The 22,080-nt window shown below is 44.2% G+C and overlaps 1 protein-coding gene across 4 annotated transcripts in view; it reads left to right on the top strand.

Moving 5' to 3' along the window:
* PTPN13 (protein tyrosine phosphatase non-receptor type 13) overlaps nucleotides 1–22,080 on the top strand; it is a 427,557-nt gene that overhangs the window by 265,608 nt on the left and 139,869 nt on the right. For all 4 annotated transcript variants that reach the window (XM_075351805.1, XM_075351812.1, XM_075351792.1 and 1 more), the window contains exons 11-17: nucleotides 11,009–11,083; nucleotides 12,872–13,046; nucleotides 14,800–14,953; nucleotides 15,028–15,166; nucleotides 16,105–16,257; nucleotides 19,991–20,173; nucleotides 21,632–21,794. In XM_075351805.1, the coding sequence (XP_075207920.1) occupies nucleotides 11,009–11,083; nucleotides 12,872–13,046; nucleotides 14,800–14,953; nucleotides 15,028–15,166; nucleotides 16,105–16,257; nucleotides 19,991–20,173; nucleotides 21,632–21,794 (1,042 nt within the window). The remainder of the gene's footprint in view (nucleotides 1–11,008; nucleotides 11,084–12,871; nucleotides 13,047–14,799; nucleotides 14,954–15,027; nucleotides 15,167–16,104; nucleotides 16,258–19,990; nucleotides 20,174–21,631; nucleotides 21,795–22,080) is intronic.

The raw sequence follows: 22,080 nt of genomic DNA, 5'->3' as shown, positions 1-22,080 counted from the left end.
AGTATGCAGCCAGACACTTTATTGTTGGATGGGTTAATTGGGGTGTCTGTCCTGTGGGCACTTATATAGTGCTGGGCAGCCCGTCTGATCGAATAGTATGGGCGTCATCAAAAAGCTGTAAGTCAGGCACTGTGCATTTATATTAGACAACCACCTCTGCCACAAATGACAAACATCATTAAAAACATTTAAAAAAAACACATGGGCTACAAAACAAAAACACAGAATGGTGTGCCCATGATATCCCTAATACCACAACCTCATGAATAAGGTGAGCTCACAATTATAATAATGCAGAAAATGCTGTAGTAAAACTTACAAATGGCAGACAAAAACCGAGCAGGAGTAGAATCAAATATGCCAATAAAAGCAAGGTATGGTAAAGGTCAGCATGTAGATACAAAACCAATAGCTGATCTCACTAGGAAGGCAATGCATTAGTTGCTACAATGGACTATGATATGGTGACAAAAATAAATATAACACTATCTAGTGGAATCTAACCACAATGTGGACTCATATAGACCAAGGTAACCTCACAATAAAATAATACAAAAGCTGCTGCAGTAAACTGTCATATTGTAACAAGAAAAACAAGCGCAATCTAGTAGAGTAAGACCACAATAAGAAAATGATACCGAAAATACTATAAAGCATACTGAACCCAAAGACAAAGTAGCTTCACAGATGTAGTGCGTCAGAACCAAGAGGACATGACGAGAAGGTGAGTGACTGCAAATGTGTTGTATCACCATCCGCAGTGTGGCTTTAAGGTTGAGTGTCTTAAATGCAGTCATAGAGTTGCTTCTTATATATTTAGCATAAATACAATAATGATCTTACCAGGTGTGGAAATGCAGCGTGAATGTCCTGATAGCATTCAAAGTGATAAAGGTACATGTTTAGGCATATATCATTGAAAAATATCACGGTTGCTCAAGCCTGCCAGGGTCCCAACAACGGTGAGCACATCCGGAGGCTGCGCAGACCCGATGGCTGCTTTAAGTATGCTACGCAAGCCTGTTAGGTCTCAGTAGCAACAAAGATACGCCTGGGGTCACTCAACTCCTCGTCATGTCCTCTTGGCTCTCACTCTCTACTTCTCTGGCAGCTACTATGTTCTGATCATTCCACATTTGTCTTTGGGTTCGATATAGTTTAGTATTTTTGGTATAATTTTCTCATTGTGGTCTTACTCTACTAGATTGTGTTTGTTTATTCAGTTACCATATGACAGTTTTTTCCAGCAGCCTTTGTATTATTTTTACTGTGAGGTTAGCGTGGTCTATACGAGTCCACATCACTGGAGGTCACAGACGGAAGAGGGCCCCCTTTGCAACAACAGTAAATGGGCCCTTTAATGTCAAGTACCTCATTATAATGCATAATTAGGTGGGAATGGGCCCTGTTACCTCTTGGGCCCTTGTGCAGCTTTGCAGGCTGTACCAATGATATGTCCGCCCCTGGTCTATATTATGGTTATATTCCACTAGATAGTGTTATATTTACTTTTGTCATCATATCATAACCCATTGTAGCAACTAATGCATAGACTTCACTGTGAGGTCAGCTACTGGTTTTGTATCTACATGCTGACCTTTACAACTCATTGGATTTATTGGCATATTTGAGTCTACTTCTGCTCATTTTAGTCTGCTATTTGTAAGTTTTGCTACAACATTTTCTGCATTATTATAATTGTGAGCTTTTTTGTATGCTTATTTTCTCTCCTTTGAACTGCCTTGTTGTTCCTACCTTTTTTTAGTGATTGGTTTTTTTTGAATTTTATCTCCTTTTCGGTGAGTTTCCATGTAAAGAACTACAAATGAGCTGCATAAACCTGTTATATCGTCAACCAGCGCTCATGTGGTATAGGATTAGAATAGTCAGGTTGGAAAACGTTATCACTAGAGATGGGTGAATAGTAACTATTCATGTTCGGATTATTCGTAATGAATCCCATAGTACTATTCCAGTATTCCTCATGAATAACAAACCTAATTTAAGCCAATGGGGAAAAAGAGGATTTTTTTTGCAGTGGCGAATATTGAAATACTGTAGTTCTCAGTATTTGTTAATCATTATCCGAGCATGCATAGTTGCTATTCGCCCTTCACTAGTTTCACCCATTCCTAGGATAGTTCATTACATTTAGATTGGTGAGGATTCAACCTCAAGAAACTCCACCAATTGCAAGGATGGGGCACTTTTATCCATATTAGAAAGGAGCGGCAATAAATGTGCGTGACCACCGTTCCATTCTTTCTCTATGGGATTGCCAGAGCACTGTATTCAGCTTTCTCCAGCAATCTTATAGAGGAATGTTGGGGAAGTCGAGCATTCACATTGACACTTAATTTTAGGCTGGTTTCAGATGTCCGTGTTTTATCACACACATGGTTATGGTCATACGTGTGTCACACGTGTGTCATACATGTGACACATGTGTCACGCGTGTGTTACACTTGTGACATCCATGTTTGCATACGTGTGACAGGTACCAGAGACAACACGGGTCTGTGAAATAAAAAGATTTTCTATATTTACCTGCTGCCTCCCGCTCCTGATAGCCACTCATTATATTAATCGATTATTCACCACACTCAGGACCTGGAAGCCGGAGCAGCGCTGGGGACAGCATCGCGGGGACAGCACCGCAGAGACACATGAGTATTCTGCAAGCACAGTGACATCCAGGAGGTCATCGGAGTTCCCAATGAACTCTGATGACATCCTGATGACACCCCCGCGACACCCGGATTACAGCTTCACGGGTTCATCAGAGTTCATTGGGAACTGTGATGAGTCACCGATGCTGTTCCCGCAATGCTCCGGGTTCCAGGTTCTCACCACACACACACGCACGCACGCGCGCGCGCGCACACACACACACACACTCTGCTGTATACTCACCCAGTGATGCGGTCCCCGGCACTGAAGTCCCCAGCGCTGCTCCGGCTTCCAGCTCTTCAGTGCACTGAATATTCAGTGAGTATAATGAGCGGGGATCAGGAGCAGGAGGCAGCAGAGCCGGAGACAGCATCACTGGATAGAGGTAAATATAGAAAATATTTTTATTAAAAAGACCCGTGTTTTCTCCGGTATGTGTCACATTAATGTCACATGGATCACATCAGTGTGCGATCCGTGTGACACCCATGCTACCGGAGAAAAAACGGACATGCCTGCGTGTGTGCGTGCGGGGTCATGAGAGGTCACACGGTCCATGTGAAAACACGGACGTGTGAGTAACAGCAAATAATAACATGGGTACATGTGGCATCTGTGTTAAAAACGGATTTCACACGTACCTGAAACACGGACATCTGAAACCAGCATTAATAAAAAGTAAAAGTTCCCTATCCCACAGATAGGTGATGGCTTCTTTCAATTGGAATACTCCTTTCCCAACTAAAATATCCCAACATGGTATCTGCTCCGTTCGTTTCTTTTGTCTTCAAATTAGCATGTGTATGATGAACTTTAGGGTTGATGCTGAAAGATATTCAGGTCAGCACTTGGCATTTACTCCTGAAAAGATTATTAGAAGCCCTTCTTTATAGGTCACTCATTTTACTTAGGTGCACATACGTATGTGAACATAAATGAAGCTCATCTCTAAAGCAATTACTGAATAAACTGGAAGTTGGACTGTTGATGCTATAAAGTAATGAGATGTAGAGATGTCGATGAATAATATCTTTTTTTATTTCATCGGTCTACGCGTTTCTATGCTTTGTTGATGTCCTGGTCCTGAGGAAGAGGTTTCGACCTCAAAACGCGTAGACCGATGAAATAAAAATAGATGATATTCATCAACATCTCTACATCTTCATTTGGCTGATCACGGCGTTAACCCCTTCTCTACTCCATTTTGAATGCTCATCCACGTGGGGCTGCAGCAGACGCCATTGTCTCATGCTTATCAGTGGTTGTGACTCTCACAACTACAGTAGGTGAGTGTATATCTCCTGTATATACTACACTTGTCATCTGGTGTTACACTATCAGCGCTTCTTATTTTACATTTATTACATAAAGTAATGAGAAAAAGAATAGGGCTGATTTTCTAAGCTGTATGCTCCAGATTTAAGGCTTAATTGCAACAATGCCTTGCACACCACATTTATGTGTTTTAGACACTATCAATGATGGGATCTAAGCCTGACTAATGTTCCGTAAGGAGCATGGACTAATTGTGATTTCATGTGCCAAATAATGTTACAATTGGTATGACTTAGTTAGCATACTTTAGAGCACTAAGTTTATGAAATCTTAGATTAGGCGGTCCAAGATGAACCACGTCCATCAACCAACATGAGCCACTTGGATAAATTAGGTGCATATTAAAATGGCCTAGCCTGAGTATGCACTGACTGTCATTCCCACTGGTTTTGTTTCTTCATCGTTCCTTATGGGAGACCCAGACCATGGGTGTATAGCTTCTGCCTCCGGAGGACACACAAAGTACTACACTAAAAAGTGTAGCTCCTCCCTCCGAGCATATACACCCCCTGGATGACCAAATCTAGCCAGTTCAATGCTTTGTGTTCAGGAGGTCACACACACATGCATTCTCATCTGATTTTTGATTTTTGATTTCAAAGAGTTGGAAGAAAAGCGGGTCCAAACTGGACTCCCGGCATGTCCCTTCTCACCCCACTGTGTCGGCGGTGTTGTTAAGGTTGATTTCAAGACTGGAGCCTTACATGCCGCGCTCCTTCACCATCCCTCGGGCTCTGGCTTGAAGTGGGAGCCATCACGGTTCTCACTGCTTTGCAGGAGACCGGTCTCCATCCGCAGCCCTTTCAGGACTCTGCCGGATGGAGCGCTCACCCCTCAGGGACCTGGCCCTGCGTCTCATAAGCTAAGTATTGAGACGTTATTGAGGGGTCCCTTGTACATTTATTGTGGGGAGAGTGTGTTATTTCACTTTGCTGTGATTTCCGGCCGGTTCTCTGGTTTTCTCCTGAGAACCGCGCCGAGGGTGCCTGCTCGTCGGCCGCATGGGAAAATTTAGGCCCCGGCTTCGGCTGCGGCCTAGTTTCGTTTTCACTGCCCCTGCATGTCAGTCATGCAGGGGGACAGTGCGGCGCCGCCCACCGGCCGTTCAGCTCAGGGGAGGACACTCCTCTCTGAGGAGATGTTTCCCTCCCCTGTATTTCTCCTTGGCCCTCCGGTTCCCGCTTTTGGTCTAAACCCCGCCCCCCCTCCTCACTCCGGCGCCATTTTATCAGCGTTCACACACTGATCGGCGCTGGCTGCTGCAGCTACTGCATCTGTCTGGGGGTCCAAGCTGTGGAATCCGGAGGGCACACAAAACGGTCTGGTAAGCCACAACCTCTGGTTGTGGACTTTCTTGTACACTCTCTGGGGGTCATTCTGAAGGAGTGTGTTCTTTACTGCAGAACCTCCACCTCAGCAGCATGTCTCTCACTAGGAGCAAGGCTGCAAGGCTTTACTCTATATGCACTGCATGTAAGCTCATACTGCCTGAGCCGAGCACATATCCACATTGTGATGCCTGCTCTAACATGGTGGTGCCTCAGCCTGGAGTCTCCCCAGGGGTCCCTCCGGCTGCTCCAGCCCCGGTGGCTGAACCCCCGGCTTGGGTAGCATCGTTTTCTAAAGCTATCTCCCAGTCCTTTGCCGACTCCATGGGACAGCTGTCCCGGACTCTGCTGACCATGCATCAGCCCCCTTCTCAGGGCGCCTCTGCTGCTCCGACTCGCTCTGCAGAGCTCACAGAGGATTTTTCATCTGTTCCCGGACCCCGTCCTCCTAAACGGAGACGCAGGGACTCTTCTCCTTCCTCGTCCCACGGCTCTGATTCACGAGCTGAATTGCAGGGCGAGGAGGATGCCTTTACTGTGGGCTCGGACGCTACCTCTATGTACCCCATTGATCTATCTGAAGGTGATGCGGATGTTAGTGACTTGGTTGCGTCCATTAATTCCGTACTGGACCTCAATCCAGCCAGTGTCAGAGGAACAAGCCTCTCTGGTAGAAAAACACCAGTTTACCTCACCTAAGAGAGCAAGGAGTATGTTTTTTAACCACTCCAGTTTTCAGGCCACTGTGACCAAGCCCAGGGCCTGTCCTGACAAATGCTTCCCAAAGCGTAGTTCTGATGACCGTTTTCCCTTTTCACCAGAGGTGGTCAAGGAGTGGGCTCATTCACCAAAGGTAGATCCTCCGGTGTCTAGAATCTCAGCCCGGACAGTTGTATCTGTGGCCGATGGCACCTCACTTAAGGATCCCACTGACCGCCAGGTTGACCTTCTGGCCAAATCTGTCTATGAGGCGGCAGGGGCCTCGTTCTCCCCGTCTTTTGCAGCAGTGTGGGCTCTTAAGGCCGTCTCTGCTTCTCTGGCGGAGATACATTCCCTCACCAGGGACTCTATGCCCGAAATGGTTGCCTTAACTTCCCAGGCTTCGGCTTTTTCATCCTATGCCATGTCTGCCATTCTGGAGGCTTCTCACCGCATGGTGGTGGCTTCCGCTAATTCCCTCGCGATCCGCAGGATCTTGTGGCTTCGAGAGTGGAAAGCAGACGCTTCTTCAAAGAAGTTCCTTGCTGGGCTCCCCTTTGCTGGGTCCCGGCTGTTCGGTGAACAACTGGATGAAATTATTAAGGAAGTTACTGGCGGGAAGAGTACTTCCTTGCCACAAACTAAAACCAGGAAACCTGTCCAGGGCAGGAACCAGTCGAGGTTTCGCTCCTTTCGTTCCTCTAACTGGTCATCCTCTAAGCCCTCAGCCTCGTCCACTAACTCAGCCAAGGATCGAAAACCCAGCTGGCGCACGAAGCCGCGTCCTCAGAAGAACGGAGGAGCCGCTGCCACTAAGGCAGCCTCCTCTTGACTATCTGGCTGCGCCAGCAACGTCCTTGGTCGGTGGCAGGCTCTCCCACTTTGGCGACGTGTGGTTTCAACACGTCTCCGATCAGTGGGTGCGGGATATCATCTCCCACGGCTACAGGATAGAATTTTCTTCCAGCCCGCCAAACAGATTTTTTCTGTCCACTCCCCCCTGCTCCAAAGCCGCCGCCTTCTCTCAGGCCGTGGCATCCTTGCAGGCCAACGGAGTAATTGTACCGGTTCCCGCCCGGGAACGGTTCAGAGGTTTCTACTCAAACCTCTTCCTAGTCCCCAAGAAGGACGGTTCCTTCCGGCCCATCCTGGATCTCAAGCTTCTCAACAAGCATGTTCAGGTGCGGCACTTTCGCATGGAATCTCTGCGATCGGTCATTGCCTCAATGACCCAAGGAGATTTTCTAGCATCCATCGACATCAGAGATGCCTATCTGCATGTGCCAATTGCAGTTTCACACCAGCGTTGGCTACGTTTTGCAATCGGAGAGGAACATTTCCAATTCGTGGCTCTCCCCTTCGGGTTAGCCACGGCCCCTCGTGCAAGGTCATGGCAGCAGTGCACCTCCAGGGGTTGGCAGTGATTCCTTACCTGGACGACCTTCTAATCAAGGCTTCATCCAGTGCAGACTGTCAGCGGAGTGTCTCGCTCACTCTCGCCACGCTTGTTCAATTCGGGTGGCTTGTCAATCTGCCCAAGTCCACTCTGACCCCAACCCAGAGACTTACGTACCTAGGGATGCAATTCGAGACTCTGCCGGCACTTGTGAAGCTGCCCTTAGTCAAACAGCAGTCCCTTCATCTGGCGGTGCGCTCTCTGTTGAAGCCCCGCCGTCATTCCATCAGGCACCTCATGCAGGTGCTGGGTCAGATGGTGGCGTCAATGGAAGCGGTTCCCTTTGCCCAGTTCCATCTGCGTCCTCTGCAGCTGGACATTCTCCGCTGTTGGGACAAGCGGACCTCTTCCTTGCACAGGCTAGTGGCTCTGTCGCCACAGACCAGGAGCTCTCTTCAGTGGTGGCTTCGGCCCCTCTCTCTGTCCCAGGGACGCTCCTTTCTGGCCCCGTCCTGGGTGATTCTCACCACGGATGCCAGTCTATCCGGCTGGGGAGCAGTGTTTCTCCACCACCGAGCACAGGGCACTTGGACTCCGTCCGAATCAGCCCTCTCGATCAATGTGCTGGAAATCAGAGCTGTGCTCCTAGCTCTCGTAGCCTTTCACCACCTGTTGGCGGGCAAGCACATTCGAGTCCAGTCAGACAACGTGACAGCAGTTGCCTACATCAATCACCAGGGCGGGACTCGCAGCCGCCTAGCAATGTTGGAAGTTCAACGTATCCTTCAGTGGACGGAGGACTCCAAGTCCACCATATCCGCAGTCCACATCCCAGGCGTAGAAAACTGGGAGGCAGATTATCTCAGCCGTCAAACCGTGAACAGCGGCGAGTGGGCCCTGTATCCGGCAGTGTTCCGGTCAATCTGCCGAAAGTGGGGCACTCCGGAAGTGGATCTAATGGCATCCCGGCACAACAACAAGGTCCCGGCTTACGTGGCTCGCTCCCACGATCCTCAGGCCTTGGCAGCGGACGCGCTGGTTCAGGATTGGTCCCAATTCCGTCTGGCCTACGTGTTTCCCCCTCTAGCTGTCTTGCCCAGAGTCCTGCGCAAGATCAGAATGGAGGGCCGTCGGGTCATAATCATTGCTCCAGACTGGCCCAGGCGAGCTTGGTACCCAGACCTGCTCCGTCTGTCCGTAGAGGTGCCGTGGCATCTCCCGGACCGCCCAGACCTTCTCTCACAAGGTCCGTTTTTCCGCCAGAATTCTGTGGCTCTCAGATTGACGGCGTGGCTCTTGAGTCCTGGATCCTGACGGCTTCAGGCATTCCTTCCGAGGTCATCTCCACTATGACTCAGGCGCGGAAGTCTTCCTCAGCCAGGATTTACCACAGGACTTGGAGAATTTTCCTGTCCTGGTGTCGCTCTTCCGGCCATGCTCCTTGGCCGTTTTCCTTGCCGACCATCCTGTCCTTTCTACAGTCCGGTCTGCAGCTAGGACTATCCCTCAATTCCCTCAAGGGACAGGTCTCGGCTCTGTCAGTTTTGTTCCAGCGGCGTATCGCCCGACTGGCCCAGGTGCGCACCTTCATGCAGGGCGCATCTCACATCATTCCTCCTTACCGGCGGCCTTTGGATCCCTGGGACCTTAATCTAGTCCTCACGGCCTTACAGAAACCCCCCTTTGAGCCTCTTAGGGAGGTTTCTTTGTTTCGACTTTCACAGAAAGTGCTCTTTCTGGTGGCCATAACTTCTCTCAGGAGAGTCTCTGATTTGGCTGCGCTCTCTTCGGAGTCACCCTTTTTGGTTTTTCACCAAGACAAGGTGGTTCTCCGTCCGACTCCGGACTTTCTCCCTAAGGTGGTGTCTTCTTTCCACCTTAACCAGGACATTTCATTGCCTTCCCTTTGTCCGGCCCCTGTGCATCGCTTTGAGAAAGCGTTGCATACTTTAGATTTGGTGCGGGCGCTCCGGATCTATGTGTCACGCACCGCCGCTCTTAGGCGGTGCACCTCTCTTTTTGTGCTGACCACAGGTCAGCGCAAGGGTCTCTCGGCTTCTAAACCGACCCTAGCTCGTTGGATTAGGTCGGCCATATCCGATGCCTACCAATGTTCTCAGGTGCCTCCCCCGCCGGGGATTAAGGCGCACTCGACCAGAGCCGTCGGTGCCTCTTGGGCTTTCAGGCACCAGGCTACGGCTCAGCAGGTCTGTCAGGCTGCCACTTGGTCTAGTCTGCACACCTTTTCGAAGCACTACCAAGTGCATGCTCATGCTTCGGCAGATGCGAGCTTGGGCAGACGCATCCTTCAGGCGGCTGTCGCCCATTTGTGAAGTTAGGTTTTGCCTACTTCTCAGTTTTCTGTTTATTTCCCACCCATGGACTGCTTTGAGACGTCCCATGGTCTGGGTCTCCCATAAGGAACGATGAAGAAAAAGAGAATTTTGTTTACTTACCGTAAATTCTTTTTCTTATAGTTCCGACATGGGAGACCCAGCACCCTCCCTGTTGCCTGTTGGCAGTTCTTGTTCCGTGTGTTTTCACCGGCTGTTGTTGTAGACAGAGGTTCCGGTTATTCCGGGTTTTACTCTATCTCTACTTGTGGGTGGATGTCCTCCTTCAGCTTTTGCACTAAACTGGCTAGATTTGGTCATCCAGGGGGTGTATATGCTCGGAGGGAGGAGCTACACTTTTTAGTGTAGTACTTTGTGTGTCCTCCGGAGGCAGAAGCTATACACCCATGGTCTGGGTCTCCCATGTCGGAACTATAAGAAAAAGAATTTACGGTAAGTAAACAAAATTCTCTTTTTTTCAAACAAATCAACAAGGACATATTTGGGTTGAAAATCTTTGTCCTCAGAGTGACGTCATTTTGCTGGAGTACCCTGAAATACAACTCTTATTGTACAAATTGTCTCTTCAGGGAGTAAGGAGACAAACTCTAGCTCCACCTATTGGAAGTAGCAATCCTAAAAGTCAAAAGTGACTCTCCATCGAGCCTTTTCATATGACCTAGAATTTATGCCAGATCAGAATCTCAATTTGCAGACACGGTGATTTGGGATGATTGTCCCTCGTCAGTGCAAAGTATGAGACTGATCTGGCTGAATGAGAAGCTTTACTGGGGTCTCAGGGGAAAACTATTTTCCTTGCGGAGACTGACAAACCAATGTGGCTGTCAGTGGTGAGGAGTCTTATAGCTGCAATGCTCCTTTGGGAAATATTCAAATTGTCTCTTCAGTGAGGAAGGAGACAAACTTTAGCGCCACCTATTGGAAGTAGCAATCCTAAAAGTCAAAAGTGACTCTCCAACGAGCCTTTGCATATGACTTAGGATTTATGCCAGATCAGAATCTCAATTTGCAGACACCGTGTTTTGGGATGATTGTCCCTCGTCAGTGCTAAGTATGAAACTGATCTTGCTGAATGAGAAGCTCTACTGGGGTCTCAGGGGAAAACTATTCTCCTTGTGGAGACTGACAAACCAATCTGGCTGTCAGTGGTGAGGAGTCTTATAGCTGCAATGCTCCTCCGGGAAATATTACTTTATTGTAAAAATTCTATATGTTTCTCTCTTCAGAAGTTTTTTGGGCCAGAGTTTGAAAAGATGACTCTAGAACCTTGTGTCTCACTGGATCTCCCACAATCAATTTTGGTAAGAAATCTTGATTTTTTTTTAATGTCTTTTGATAAGTACTGTCGTAATTATTACACTGGTCTGCATTTGAAAAAAATTCTGCTGACCTAAGGCTGGCTTTACACGCTGCGACATTGCTAGCATCGGCTAGCGATGTCGCGTGCGATAGCACCCGCCCCCGTCGGTGGCACGATATGTGGTGATCGCTGCCGTAGCGAACATTATCGCTACGGCAGCGCCACACGCACATACCTGCTCTGCGACGTCGCTATGACCGGCGAACCGCTTCCTTTCTAAGGGGACGGTTCGTTCAGCGTCACAGCAGCGTCACTGAACCGCCGCCCAATAGAAAAGGAGGGGAGGAGATGAATGGCCGGAACATGCCGCCCACCTCCTTCCTTCCTCTTTTTCCGGTGGACGCAGGTAAGGAGATGTTCCTCGTTCCTGCGGTGTCACACATAGCGATGTGTGCTGCCGCAGGAATGACAAACAACATCGTTACTAAAGCAGCAACGATAATTTGGAATAGGGGGGCATGTCACCGATTAGAGATTTTGAACGTTTTTGCCACGATTCAAAATCGCTCATAGATGTCACACGCAACGACATCGCTATAGCGGCCGGATGTGCGTCACAATTTCCGTGACCCCAATGAGATCGCTTTAGCGATATCGTAGCGTATAAAGCCACCCTAAGTGTTTTTGCTGATGTTAGCCAAAGAAAGGTGCTGATTCGAGATATGAAGTAAAAAATATGCATTATGTCACATTTTATCACAAATGAGAAATGTTTGTATAAAGGTTTTAAAGTCTTAAGAAGTGATGGCACGTAATATGTTTGTTTAATTCAAAAAAACAATCTGTTTTCTAACGAAGAGAGCAATAGTGTAAATTTTAATTGTTAGGAAGAAAATTATAAATGTCAGTCATGAAGATGGCTTTGAAGCTTTCACCCCACCATTGGAGCTCCAAAGCTGAGATTTTTTTCTCTGACCCTTTTTCCTATGTCTCAGGGTTTGAGCACATGTCCTGTATACTTTATATCAGGGTTCCCCAACTCCAGTCCTCGAGGGCCGCCAACAGTGCATGTTTTCAGGATTTCCTTAGCATTGCATGGGTGTTGGAATCATCAACTGTGCAGGTGATTAAATTATCACCTGTGCAATACTAAGGAAATCCTGAAAACCTGCACTGTTGGCGGCCCTTGAGGACTGGAATTGGGGACCCATGCTTTATATGGTGCACAAGGTTTTTCCTCATATCTCAGTTTAACCCCAAAATATGCATAATAAGCTTTTCGCACAGTCACATATCTTTGTCCTTTGTTTGGCTGTTGTAAAACAACGTCAAATGTGACAAAATATATCAGGATCATTCCTGCACCATCCATGAACTGTTGGACTATTAGATGACATATTCAACGCAAGCCTTTATAACAGAGTTAAATTGGCTGTGACTCGTAAGCCTCTTGAACGACTGAATGCTGCCGTCATCAGCAATTTTGAAATGCTTATTAAGCAGTATTCCTATTAGTGATACTGAATGCATAATCAGCAGTTATTTTTGCATATTCAGCATATTTATATAATATAAATATTATATATAATGTTCCGATATTACTGTAAGAGTTCCTTAGTAAACAGCGTTTTGTGGAATAAACGGACAAGACTGGAGGAAAAGGGATGTGATTTTACATTCATCACACCAAAATTCATAAAGATCACACATTATCCTGAGGTCCACACAATGTACAGTAGTCTTATTTCTCAGTTTTTCGTTCCTTAAAACCTTATTATTTAATTTTAAGATCAAAAAGGGAAAAAATGATGAAGCTCGACGGAAAGTGAACATCATCCTCCTCAGTGGACAGAGACTTGAGTTAACTTGTGATGTCAAGTCTACCTGTAAAGATGTGTTTGACATGGTGGTTGCTCACATTGGGTTGGTTGAGCACCATTTATTTGCCTTTGCCATGCTAAAAGGTAGGTTACATACCCAGCGTTTTTACATCAATGCCAAATGTGTTATTTTAACCCCTTAACGGCCGCGGGCAGTAATATTATGTCCTAGCAGTCATAGTGTTAATCCCCGCGCGCTGCTGCAAGAAGCCTACGGCGATCAGCGCACATCTCAGCTGATTTATATTTTGATTTTTGATTTTTTCAAGAGATGATCATTTCTCCCGGGTTGAGCGGTGCTACTCTGATCGGGAGAAATGAATGAGCAATGAGACTGCTGATCGTTATAGTCCCCTAGGGAACCTAGTAAAATAAAAAATAAAAAAAAAGTTTAAAAAAAGTTTTCAAAAATTAAAAAAAAATATAAAAACCCTAAAAGTTCAAATCACCTCCCTTTCGCCCCATTAAAAATTAAAGGGTTAAAGAAATAAAAAAAATATACACACACATTTGCCATTTTCAGCAATGCCCGATCTATGAAAATATAAAATTCAATTAATCTGATCGGTTCCAAACACCAAAATTACATTTTTTGTTCACCACAAATATTGCACTAAATGCAATAACAGGCGACCAAAATGTAGCATCTGCACAAAAATGGTACCGTTAAAAACGTCAGCTCGAGACGCAAATATAAGCCGTCACTGAGCCATAGATCCCAAAAAATGAGAACACTATAGGTCACGGAAAATGGCGCAAAACGAACGCCACTTTTATTGGACAAACTTCTGATTTTTTTTAACTTGTTAGATAAATATAAACCTATACATGTTTGGTGTGCGCGAACTCGCACCGACCTCAGGCATCACACTGACACATCAATTTTACCATAGAGGGAGCACAGTGAATAAAATATCTCAAAAACGATAGTGCAGTCGCATTTTTTTTTGCAATTTTTCCGCATTTGAATTTTTTTTTGCCGTTTTCTAGTACACTATATGGTAAAACTTATGGTTTAATTTACAAGTACAACTCGTTCCGCAAAAACGAGACCTCACGTGGCCATATTGACTAAAAAATAAAAAAATTACGTCTCTCATAAGAAGAATGGTGAAAAAAAATGTAAAGTTCAAAATCGGCCAGTCATGAAGGGGTTAATGTTCATCGTCATTACAGTATATGAATGGTATACTTTTCCTAATGAAATAATTTTACACATGCTCCTTCAAAATAATGTGAAGCTGTCTAAAATGGAGCCACAAGTAAAAATATAACTAAAAATAAAAAAGTAAAATACTAGCTATACTTACCCAATATAATATTTATTTTAATTCTGTACTATCTGTACTATTCTCTTTTTTACCTTCAATGCTGTGTTTAGTCGAAAGAGGTTTATACTTATGCGCTATAAATCAAAGGTGAATACATTGGGAGTATTTCCTGACCTATACTTCCTACATGTGCTGCTTTATATCCATTTATCGCCCATTGGCTACAATGCAATATAAAAAAAGAATACTCCTTTGTGTAGTAAAGTACTGTTTGCCCAAACTAACCAAAGGAAGTTAAAAGAACATTCTTTGGCCACTGTTGGGTTCATGACTGCATATGCAAAGAGCTTTCCTGATGTGTGCACCATCAACGGTCAGATAGGTGCAATATCACAGCGGTTTGTGTTTTTCCAATATAATGTAGACTGAGGTTGATTATGCCTGCCAGGATATATCCAAACCACCATTATGGCAAATGTCAACTAATATGAAAATAAGATAGAAAACTATTTTACCCTGTAATTGTCATTTACATAGATTTATGACTTATTTTTGATCTGTTCCAGACACTGAATTTTTCTTCATTGATCTTGACCAAAAATTGTCCAAAGTAGCTCCAGATGGCTGGAAAGAAGACACCAAAAAGAAAGGCAAATCTGGCGTCAACTTCAACCTGCACTTCCGGGTTAAGTTCTTTGTGGATGATGTCAGTCTTATACAGTAAGCATATTTTTTTCATATAGATGTAAGATTTTCGAGTCAGTCTCCTTGACTTTTTCTGTCTGTCTTGCCAGACATAGCTTCACTCGTCACCAGTACTACTTGCAACAAAGAAAAGACGTTTTAGAGGAGCATCTACACTGTGATGATGAGACCGCTTTGCTTCTGGCATCCCTAGCTCTTCAAGCAGAATATGGGGACTACCATCCAGATGTAAGATCTTGTAGCTATACGTTTTTCTTCATTCACTTTCACTTAAATTGTATATATAATATTTCTATAGACATTGTTCTACGTGTTCATGGAAAGTCTTAACCAAAAAGAAAAAAAGACAATAAAAGCTATTCTTGTTTCATATTTGGCATGTAAAAAAACTCAAAACAAGTTTGTATTAGAACCTATTTTGAATTACTAAAAAATTAGATCAGACCAATATGGAACTGGGAGGAAGCCTGCAGGAACAGGCAGCTTACCAAACTGCTCAATGAAGCTAACCTGACCCATTTATCTATATGCTAGTTTATATTACTATACCATCTACTATGTATCACTACCATGTTTCCCCGAAAATAAGACACTGTCTTATATATTATCTTATATTATATTATGTTTTGCCCCAAAAAAGATGCTAGAGCTTATTTTCGGGGTAGGGCTTCTTGGGGAAACACAGTTGGGAGTAAGTTTACCCCCCAAAAAAGTAGACTACCCCCCCCCCATACTTACCAGACCCCGGAGGTCAGATTGCACACACACAGATCAGATCGCAGACACACACACATCAGATCGCACACACAATCACACATCAGATTGCACACACACTCATCCAATGATTCTGATTGCTTCCGGTTGGCAGGGGAACCTGAGCTGCAGTGCAGTGGCATGCAAGGACCTGCAGTGGACGATATGTAGGGCCTGTGGTGGAATGCATCAATGCGTTCCACTGCAGGTCTTCCATGCGTTCCACTGCAGGTTCTTGGGGTCCAGTGCACTGCGTCCCAGGTTCCCCTACCAGACAGAAGTATAGCTCAAAAGTGCACCCTTGTACAATGAATTTATCGTACTCACAATGGTAAAGAGTAAAAATTATATTTTTTATTTATAGTATTCCTACCCAAGGTTTTAACAAGAAATGGGCCATATTGTATTTTCAGGTTCATGGCTTGGCCTATTTTCGGATGGAACATTACCTACCGGCTCGGGTAATTGAGAGACTGGATCTTTCTTACCTGAAGGAAGAACTGCCCAGGCTGCACAGTACCTATGCTGGAGCTTCAGAAAAGGAAACAGAAATTGAATTCTTAAAAGTAATGAAATCTCTTTGTTTTCATTCTGTTTTCGTCATATAAGAACTGTTGACCTAAATACCAGAACCTCGATTATTTTTCGTTATATCCTAGCTCTTACAAACAATTTGCATTGAAATACAGTAAATTTTATGTCAATGATAAGACTTGTGATGGGATATGTTTTTTCCTTGACTCTTTCTTTCTGTCCATGTTTTTAAAGAGGTTTTCTATTTTAAGAAAAGTTGATTTAAAATAATTTTATATATATATATCATAACAAAGAGAACAAATCACCCTCACCAGGTCCAGTGCCATTAATCAACCTCAGTGTTTTGGCAGCAAGGTGACATCACGTTGAATGCGCATCCCCGCTGAAGTCAATAACTGGGCTCAGCAGAAATTGCTACCCACATTGGTGATTGGCTGCAGCAGTAATGTGAGCTTTCGACACGACGTTACTGCTGCAGCCAAAAGACCAGCATATAGTGCAGGGGAGCAATTTTATGAAGGTAGAAAACCCTTTTAACCACCAATCTACCAGCTGTTAATATTACTACGACATACATATAAGATAAATTGAATCATGCCTGATGATTACACATTGAAGAAGTGGTTCACCCATATTTATTATTGGCCACAACGATATTAAGTTGAGAAACAAGGTTTCTCTCAAATACCTTGTGTTGCCAAGTCTGCCTGTGAGCGGCACTATTGCGGTCCGCTCTTCCCCATCGTCTGACCCCCGGGCTCCATCACATCAGGAATCTGGTGATGTCACGTCAACTTCCTGTTCACCTGACATCACTGCGGCTGGCCCAGTCTTCGTGAGTCACTGGGTTGTAGGTGGCGTTTCACTGCGCTTCACTTCCCAGCGTGTTTCCAGCTTGCAGCGCTCTGCAGTGACGGAGGAGGGAGTAAGGAGGTGCTGCGCTGTGATGCTGGGCTGTGCTGATCGGTGAAACACTGCCCACAGCCCAGTCACTCAAGGAGACCGGGGCGGTCTCGGTGAGGTCAGGTGAGCAGGATGTTGACGTGACATAACTGGATACCCGAGGTCACTGAGCCCAGGGGTTAGGTGATGGGGATGAGCGGACTGCAATAGTGCCGCTCACAGGCACTATTGGCAACACAAGGTATTTGAGAGAAACCTGGTTTCTCAACATAATATTGTTGTGGCCAATAATAAATATGGGTGAACCACCCTTTTAAACTGTTGGCCAAAGCTGTATGGATAAGGATCCAGCAAGTCTGATTTCGGACTGCTGATCATTTTACTGTTTAAAAGATAAGCCAACACTTGAGATGTTTGAGAATGACTCTCTTATAGAGAACAGAGGCACGCTCGATAGAATAACATCTGCTATATACAGAAGAGTTAGGAGGGATAGCTGCAGCCCAACAGCTATCAAAAGTGTAATAAGGGCTAAAGGCATATATTGGGCAATATTTTTAACATGAAAAAAAACAAAGAGAAAAATTGTATGAAAATACCCTGAATAATAATAAATAAAATGCAAGTGCTTAATAACAGGGTACTTAGTATATACATTTTTGCAAAAAGGTAAGAAGCCATCCCACCTCGTCAAGGTGTACCCATCTGGGACGGTCCCTAATCAACTAAGTTAAAAACATTTTCTATACCTGACTTGTGTCATGTCAAAAACTCCAATGTGAATGGTAGCAAGTGGTCAGCTGAGTCCCAGATTAAATGCACATTGGAGTTTTTGACATGACACAAGTCAGGTATAGAAAAGGTTTTGTAGGATGTGTGTTGTCGACTTTCCTCCATAATGTCTCATCCGTGTATACACATGCACATTAACATGATCAATACCATAAGGTATACATATATGTACACATATACACTACTGACAAAAAATTAGGGATATTTGGCTATGGGTCAAACTTCAAGATGATCCTTTTCAGGTGAATTTAATGTGAATGTCTCTAAACTTTTGAACGCACATGTCCAAGTGTCCAATCTTTCAGTACTTTTTTCACAAGTTGCTGTTCTCTTAAAAGAAGCTTAATGTCAGAATTCACAACGTGTGTTTGATCCATGAATCCCCCAATAAATTTCGGAGTTCGATTAGAATTGGTATTTAAACAGTCCTCCTCATCATGCTGTTTACATTTTGACATCCTGAGACCAAGACTACACCTAACAAATGATCAACAGTACCTCGGCATTGAAGGGCTTCAAGCAGTATGTTTTTAGATGGAAGAGGCCACTGAGCTTAGTGTCACAGAGTCTCATCACCAGATTGCAACAGAGATACAGAAAGACTGGAAGAGTTGCAGAAAGGCATAGAAGTGGAAGTCCTTTGGCCATACGGATGACTGCTTCATTGTGAACAATGCCCTTCAGAGCTGGATAACGAATGCCACTCAACTCCAGATACATTTAATGGAGGTGGAAAACACTCAAGTGTCACGTAAGACCATTCAAAACCATTTACATCACCATAGTCTGCATGCTTGCAGGCCTGAAAGGGTACCTGATCACACCACCAGGCACAGGTGTCTTCTACGCTGGATAAGGGACCAGTGGGCCACAGTGTTCTTCATTGATAAAGGTTAATTTAGGCTGGGCAGAAATTATGGCTACCATCGATGTTGGAAATGTTAAGGAGAGCACTATACATCAGCCACTGTTATCACCTGTCACCAGACGAGCCTTTTTTACGGTGGTGGTGTTTTAGTATGGGCAAGTGTGCCTAATCAATACAGAACTACCCTACACTTTATGAATTGTACAGTGACAAGCCCCTACTATTAGCATCATTAATCCAGTCTTTGTGCTTATGCACACACAGGCCTAATTTCATCTTCATGGATTGCAAAGCTCATCGAGATTACATCATTAGGGAACAGCTGCTTGAGATAGGGATACCACAAATGAAATTGGCTTACTGTTTCTCCAGACCTGAAAGCTATAGAAAACCTATGTCATTAGCTGAGTTGCCAGTAGAGGTTCGTAGCTCTGTAACCTAGAACCTCAATGACCTGAGGGCCACCCTTCAACAACAGTGGGATGCCATGTTTCAACAGACAATAATTCAACTTATGAACAGCCTGAGACATCATTGTTAAGCTGTAATTGATGCTCAAGGCCACATGACAAGTTATGGAGACATTGACATTGGCGGAATGTGGAATACCCACACTTTTGTTGGCTTTTGTTTCAGTTAATTTTTTGAGCTGGGGAAATCACCATTGTATGCTTCTGCTTAATTCAAAATTTCAAAGTGATGAGGAGTGCAATAACAGCAAGTCCATTGGATGTCCAAACTGAAGTCCAATATTGGCACTATGGAAGTCCTTCAACCTCACTAGGGTAGTGTTCCCTAATGGGCCTTCCAAGTCTCACTCATCTTTATTTTGTGCAGGGCTAACATTCCCATCTTCATAGTAAAATATCACTGTAGCGTGAACTTTTCATGTTTTCCATAAATTTCACCCGAAAGCCAAATATCCCTAACTTTTTTTGAGTGGTGTATAAAATATGGACATCTTACCACCTTATACATGGAGTAAGACATTATGCAAGCATAGTACCCACATGGACACAACCATATATTAGATATGCACATACATATGGTTGTACACATGATACATACAGACATAGTAAACACATATTATGCACAAAGGTACACATTATACATATAACATATTTTTCTGTGACCACTATTTTAACCACCTAGTATTGAAGTACATTAATAGCATAGCTTGTCTTCATTATTTTTGGTAGGTGTGCCAGAGACTTCAGGAGTATGGTGTACATTTTCATAGAGTGTTTCCTGAGAAAAAGTCCCAGACTGGCATCCTTCTTGGCATCTGTCCTAAGGGAGTGCTCATCTTTGAGGTCTGCAATGGAACACGGACTCCAGTCCTTCGATTCCCGTGGAGAGAAACCAAAAAGATTTCATTTACTGTGAGTTTAATTATATATTGTGTGTGTGTGTGTGTGTGTATATATATATATATATATATATATATATATATATATATATATATAGATTGTTTTTTTTATATTTACACTATTCTATTTCTTTATGCACTGTTAATGAGTAATTATTTGTTGATTGCTCACTAAAAAACACCTATAGTGCATATTAAGGATGTGAAAACTGTTCTAAGCATTTGACCTATATACTGCGAGCCAATATCTTGATGCTACAGGCCCTAAGCTTGAGGCTGCACTTCTTAACTCAACATGTCTCCATGCATTGAGCAGGAATTGTCATCAATGACCTGCCCAGTAATTCTGCTCCAGGGTTTAGCTTATATTAATATGGAAAACCTCAATGAGATCTAGACCTTACACACACACACACACACACACACACACACACACACATTAGACATTCAGCCGACAGCTATCCTATGTGTTCTATTATTTTCCTAATAATTATAGAAGTTTCATTTTAAAATGCTTCTGTGTAGAAATTCTACATTTGATTTTTTTTTTTTTTTTTTTAACGTTATGGGTTTGTTTTTTTTAAATTTTGATTTATATAATTTTGATTTATTTTTTTCCACAAAGCAGAATAGACTGGAGTTCACATGTTGTAGTGCTTAGCAGTAAATCCTTCTTCCAGTAAATTGCTGTTTTCTGTCCATCCTGCCGTTTTCATTGTTTTATCTTTTTTTCCACAAGATTATGCAGTAAACAAGGTACAGAAATGAGGGAGAATTTCAGGCAGAATCTTAAGCCCGCTTTACACACTACAATGTATCTTACAATGTGTTGGCGGGGTCACGTCGTAAGTGACGCACATCCGGCATCGTAAGTTACATTGCAGTGTGTAACAGCTACGTGCGATTGCGATTGAACGGTAAAACGTTCATCGCATGCACATCGTTCAATTCCTAAAAATTGAACGTCAGGTTGTTCATCGTACCCGGGGTAGCACACATCTCAGTGTGTGACACCCCGGGAACGATGAACAGATCTTACCTGCGTCCACCGGCAATGCGGAAAGAAGGAGTTGAGCGGGATGTTTACATCCCACTCATCTCCGCCCCTCCACTTCTATTGGCCGGCTGCCGCGTGACGTCAATGTGACGCCGAACGTCCCTCCCACTCCAGGAAGTGGATGTTCGCTGCCCACATCGAAGTCGTATGGACGGGTAAGTACGTGTGATGGGGGGGTTATTCGTTTGTGCGACACGTTTAACAAATTGAACGTGCCACACATACGATGGGGGAGGGTAAGATCGCATACGATATCGCATGCTGGATCGTATGGTGTAAAGCAGGCTTTAGGCATGCTGAAAATCTCAGACTTACTGTATTGAACCAGACATATGTGACCGATTAATGTATTATAGACCAAACATAACAACATATTGAATTGTAATTTTTTCTTTTATATTTTTTTGGCTGCAGAAGAAAAAAATAAGTTTGCAAAACACATCAGATGGAATTAAACATGTTTTCCAAACAGACAGCAGTAAGACCTGCCAGTACCTCCTACACCTCTGCTCTTCTCAGCACAAGTTCCAGCTACAAATGAGAGCCAGACAAAGCAGTCAGGAGACACAAGATATTGGTAACGTTATCACAGACTTTATTGTATCTGCTTAGCCTTTACCTTTCTAATAGAAAAAAAAATCACATCTTTTGCTTAAAGCTGAGTGTCCAGTCTTAGGACAAGAGTCTGCAGTGACTCTATGTAACTGTAGGCTGCTCAATCCTGACAGTTTGCAGAGCAAACATTTTCACAATTCCCTGATATTATTGATGTGAGTTGGAGATTAGACATGTGATTTGCATGCTTGCATATACGTCTTAAGGCCCGTTTCACACATCAGTGAAAAACAGTGACGTTTTTCACT

This window comes from Anomaloglossus baeobatrachus, chromosome 1 (genome assembly GCF_048569485.1).
Source record: "Anomaloglossus baeobatrachus isolate aAnoBae1 chromosome 1, aAnoBae1.hap1, whole genome shotgun sequence".
In the NCBI taxonomy this organism is placed as follows: Eukaryota; Metazoa; Chordata; class Amphibia; order Anura; family Aromobatidae; genus Anomaloglossus; species Anomaloglossus baeobatrachus.
The sequence above is the reverse complement of the archived record's forward strand: the minus strand, read 5'-3'. Positions and strand labels throughout refer to the sequence as shown.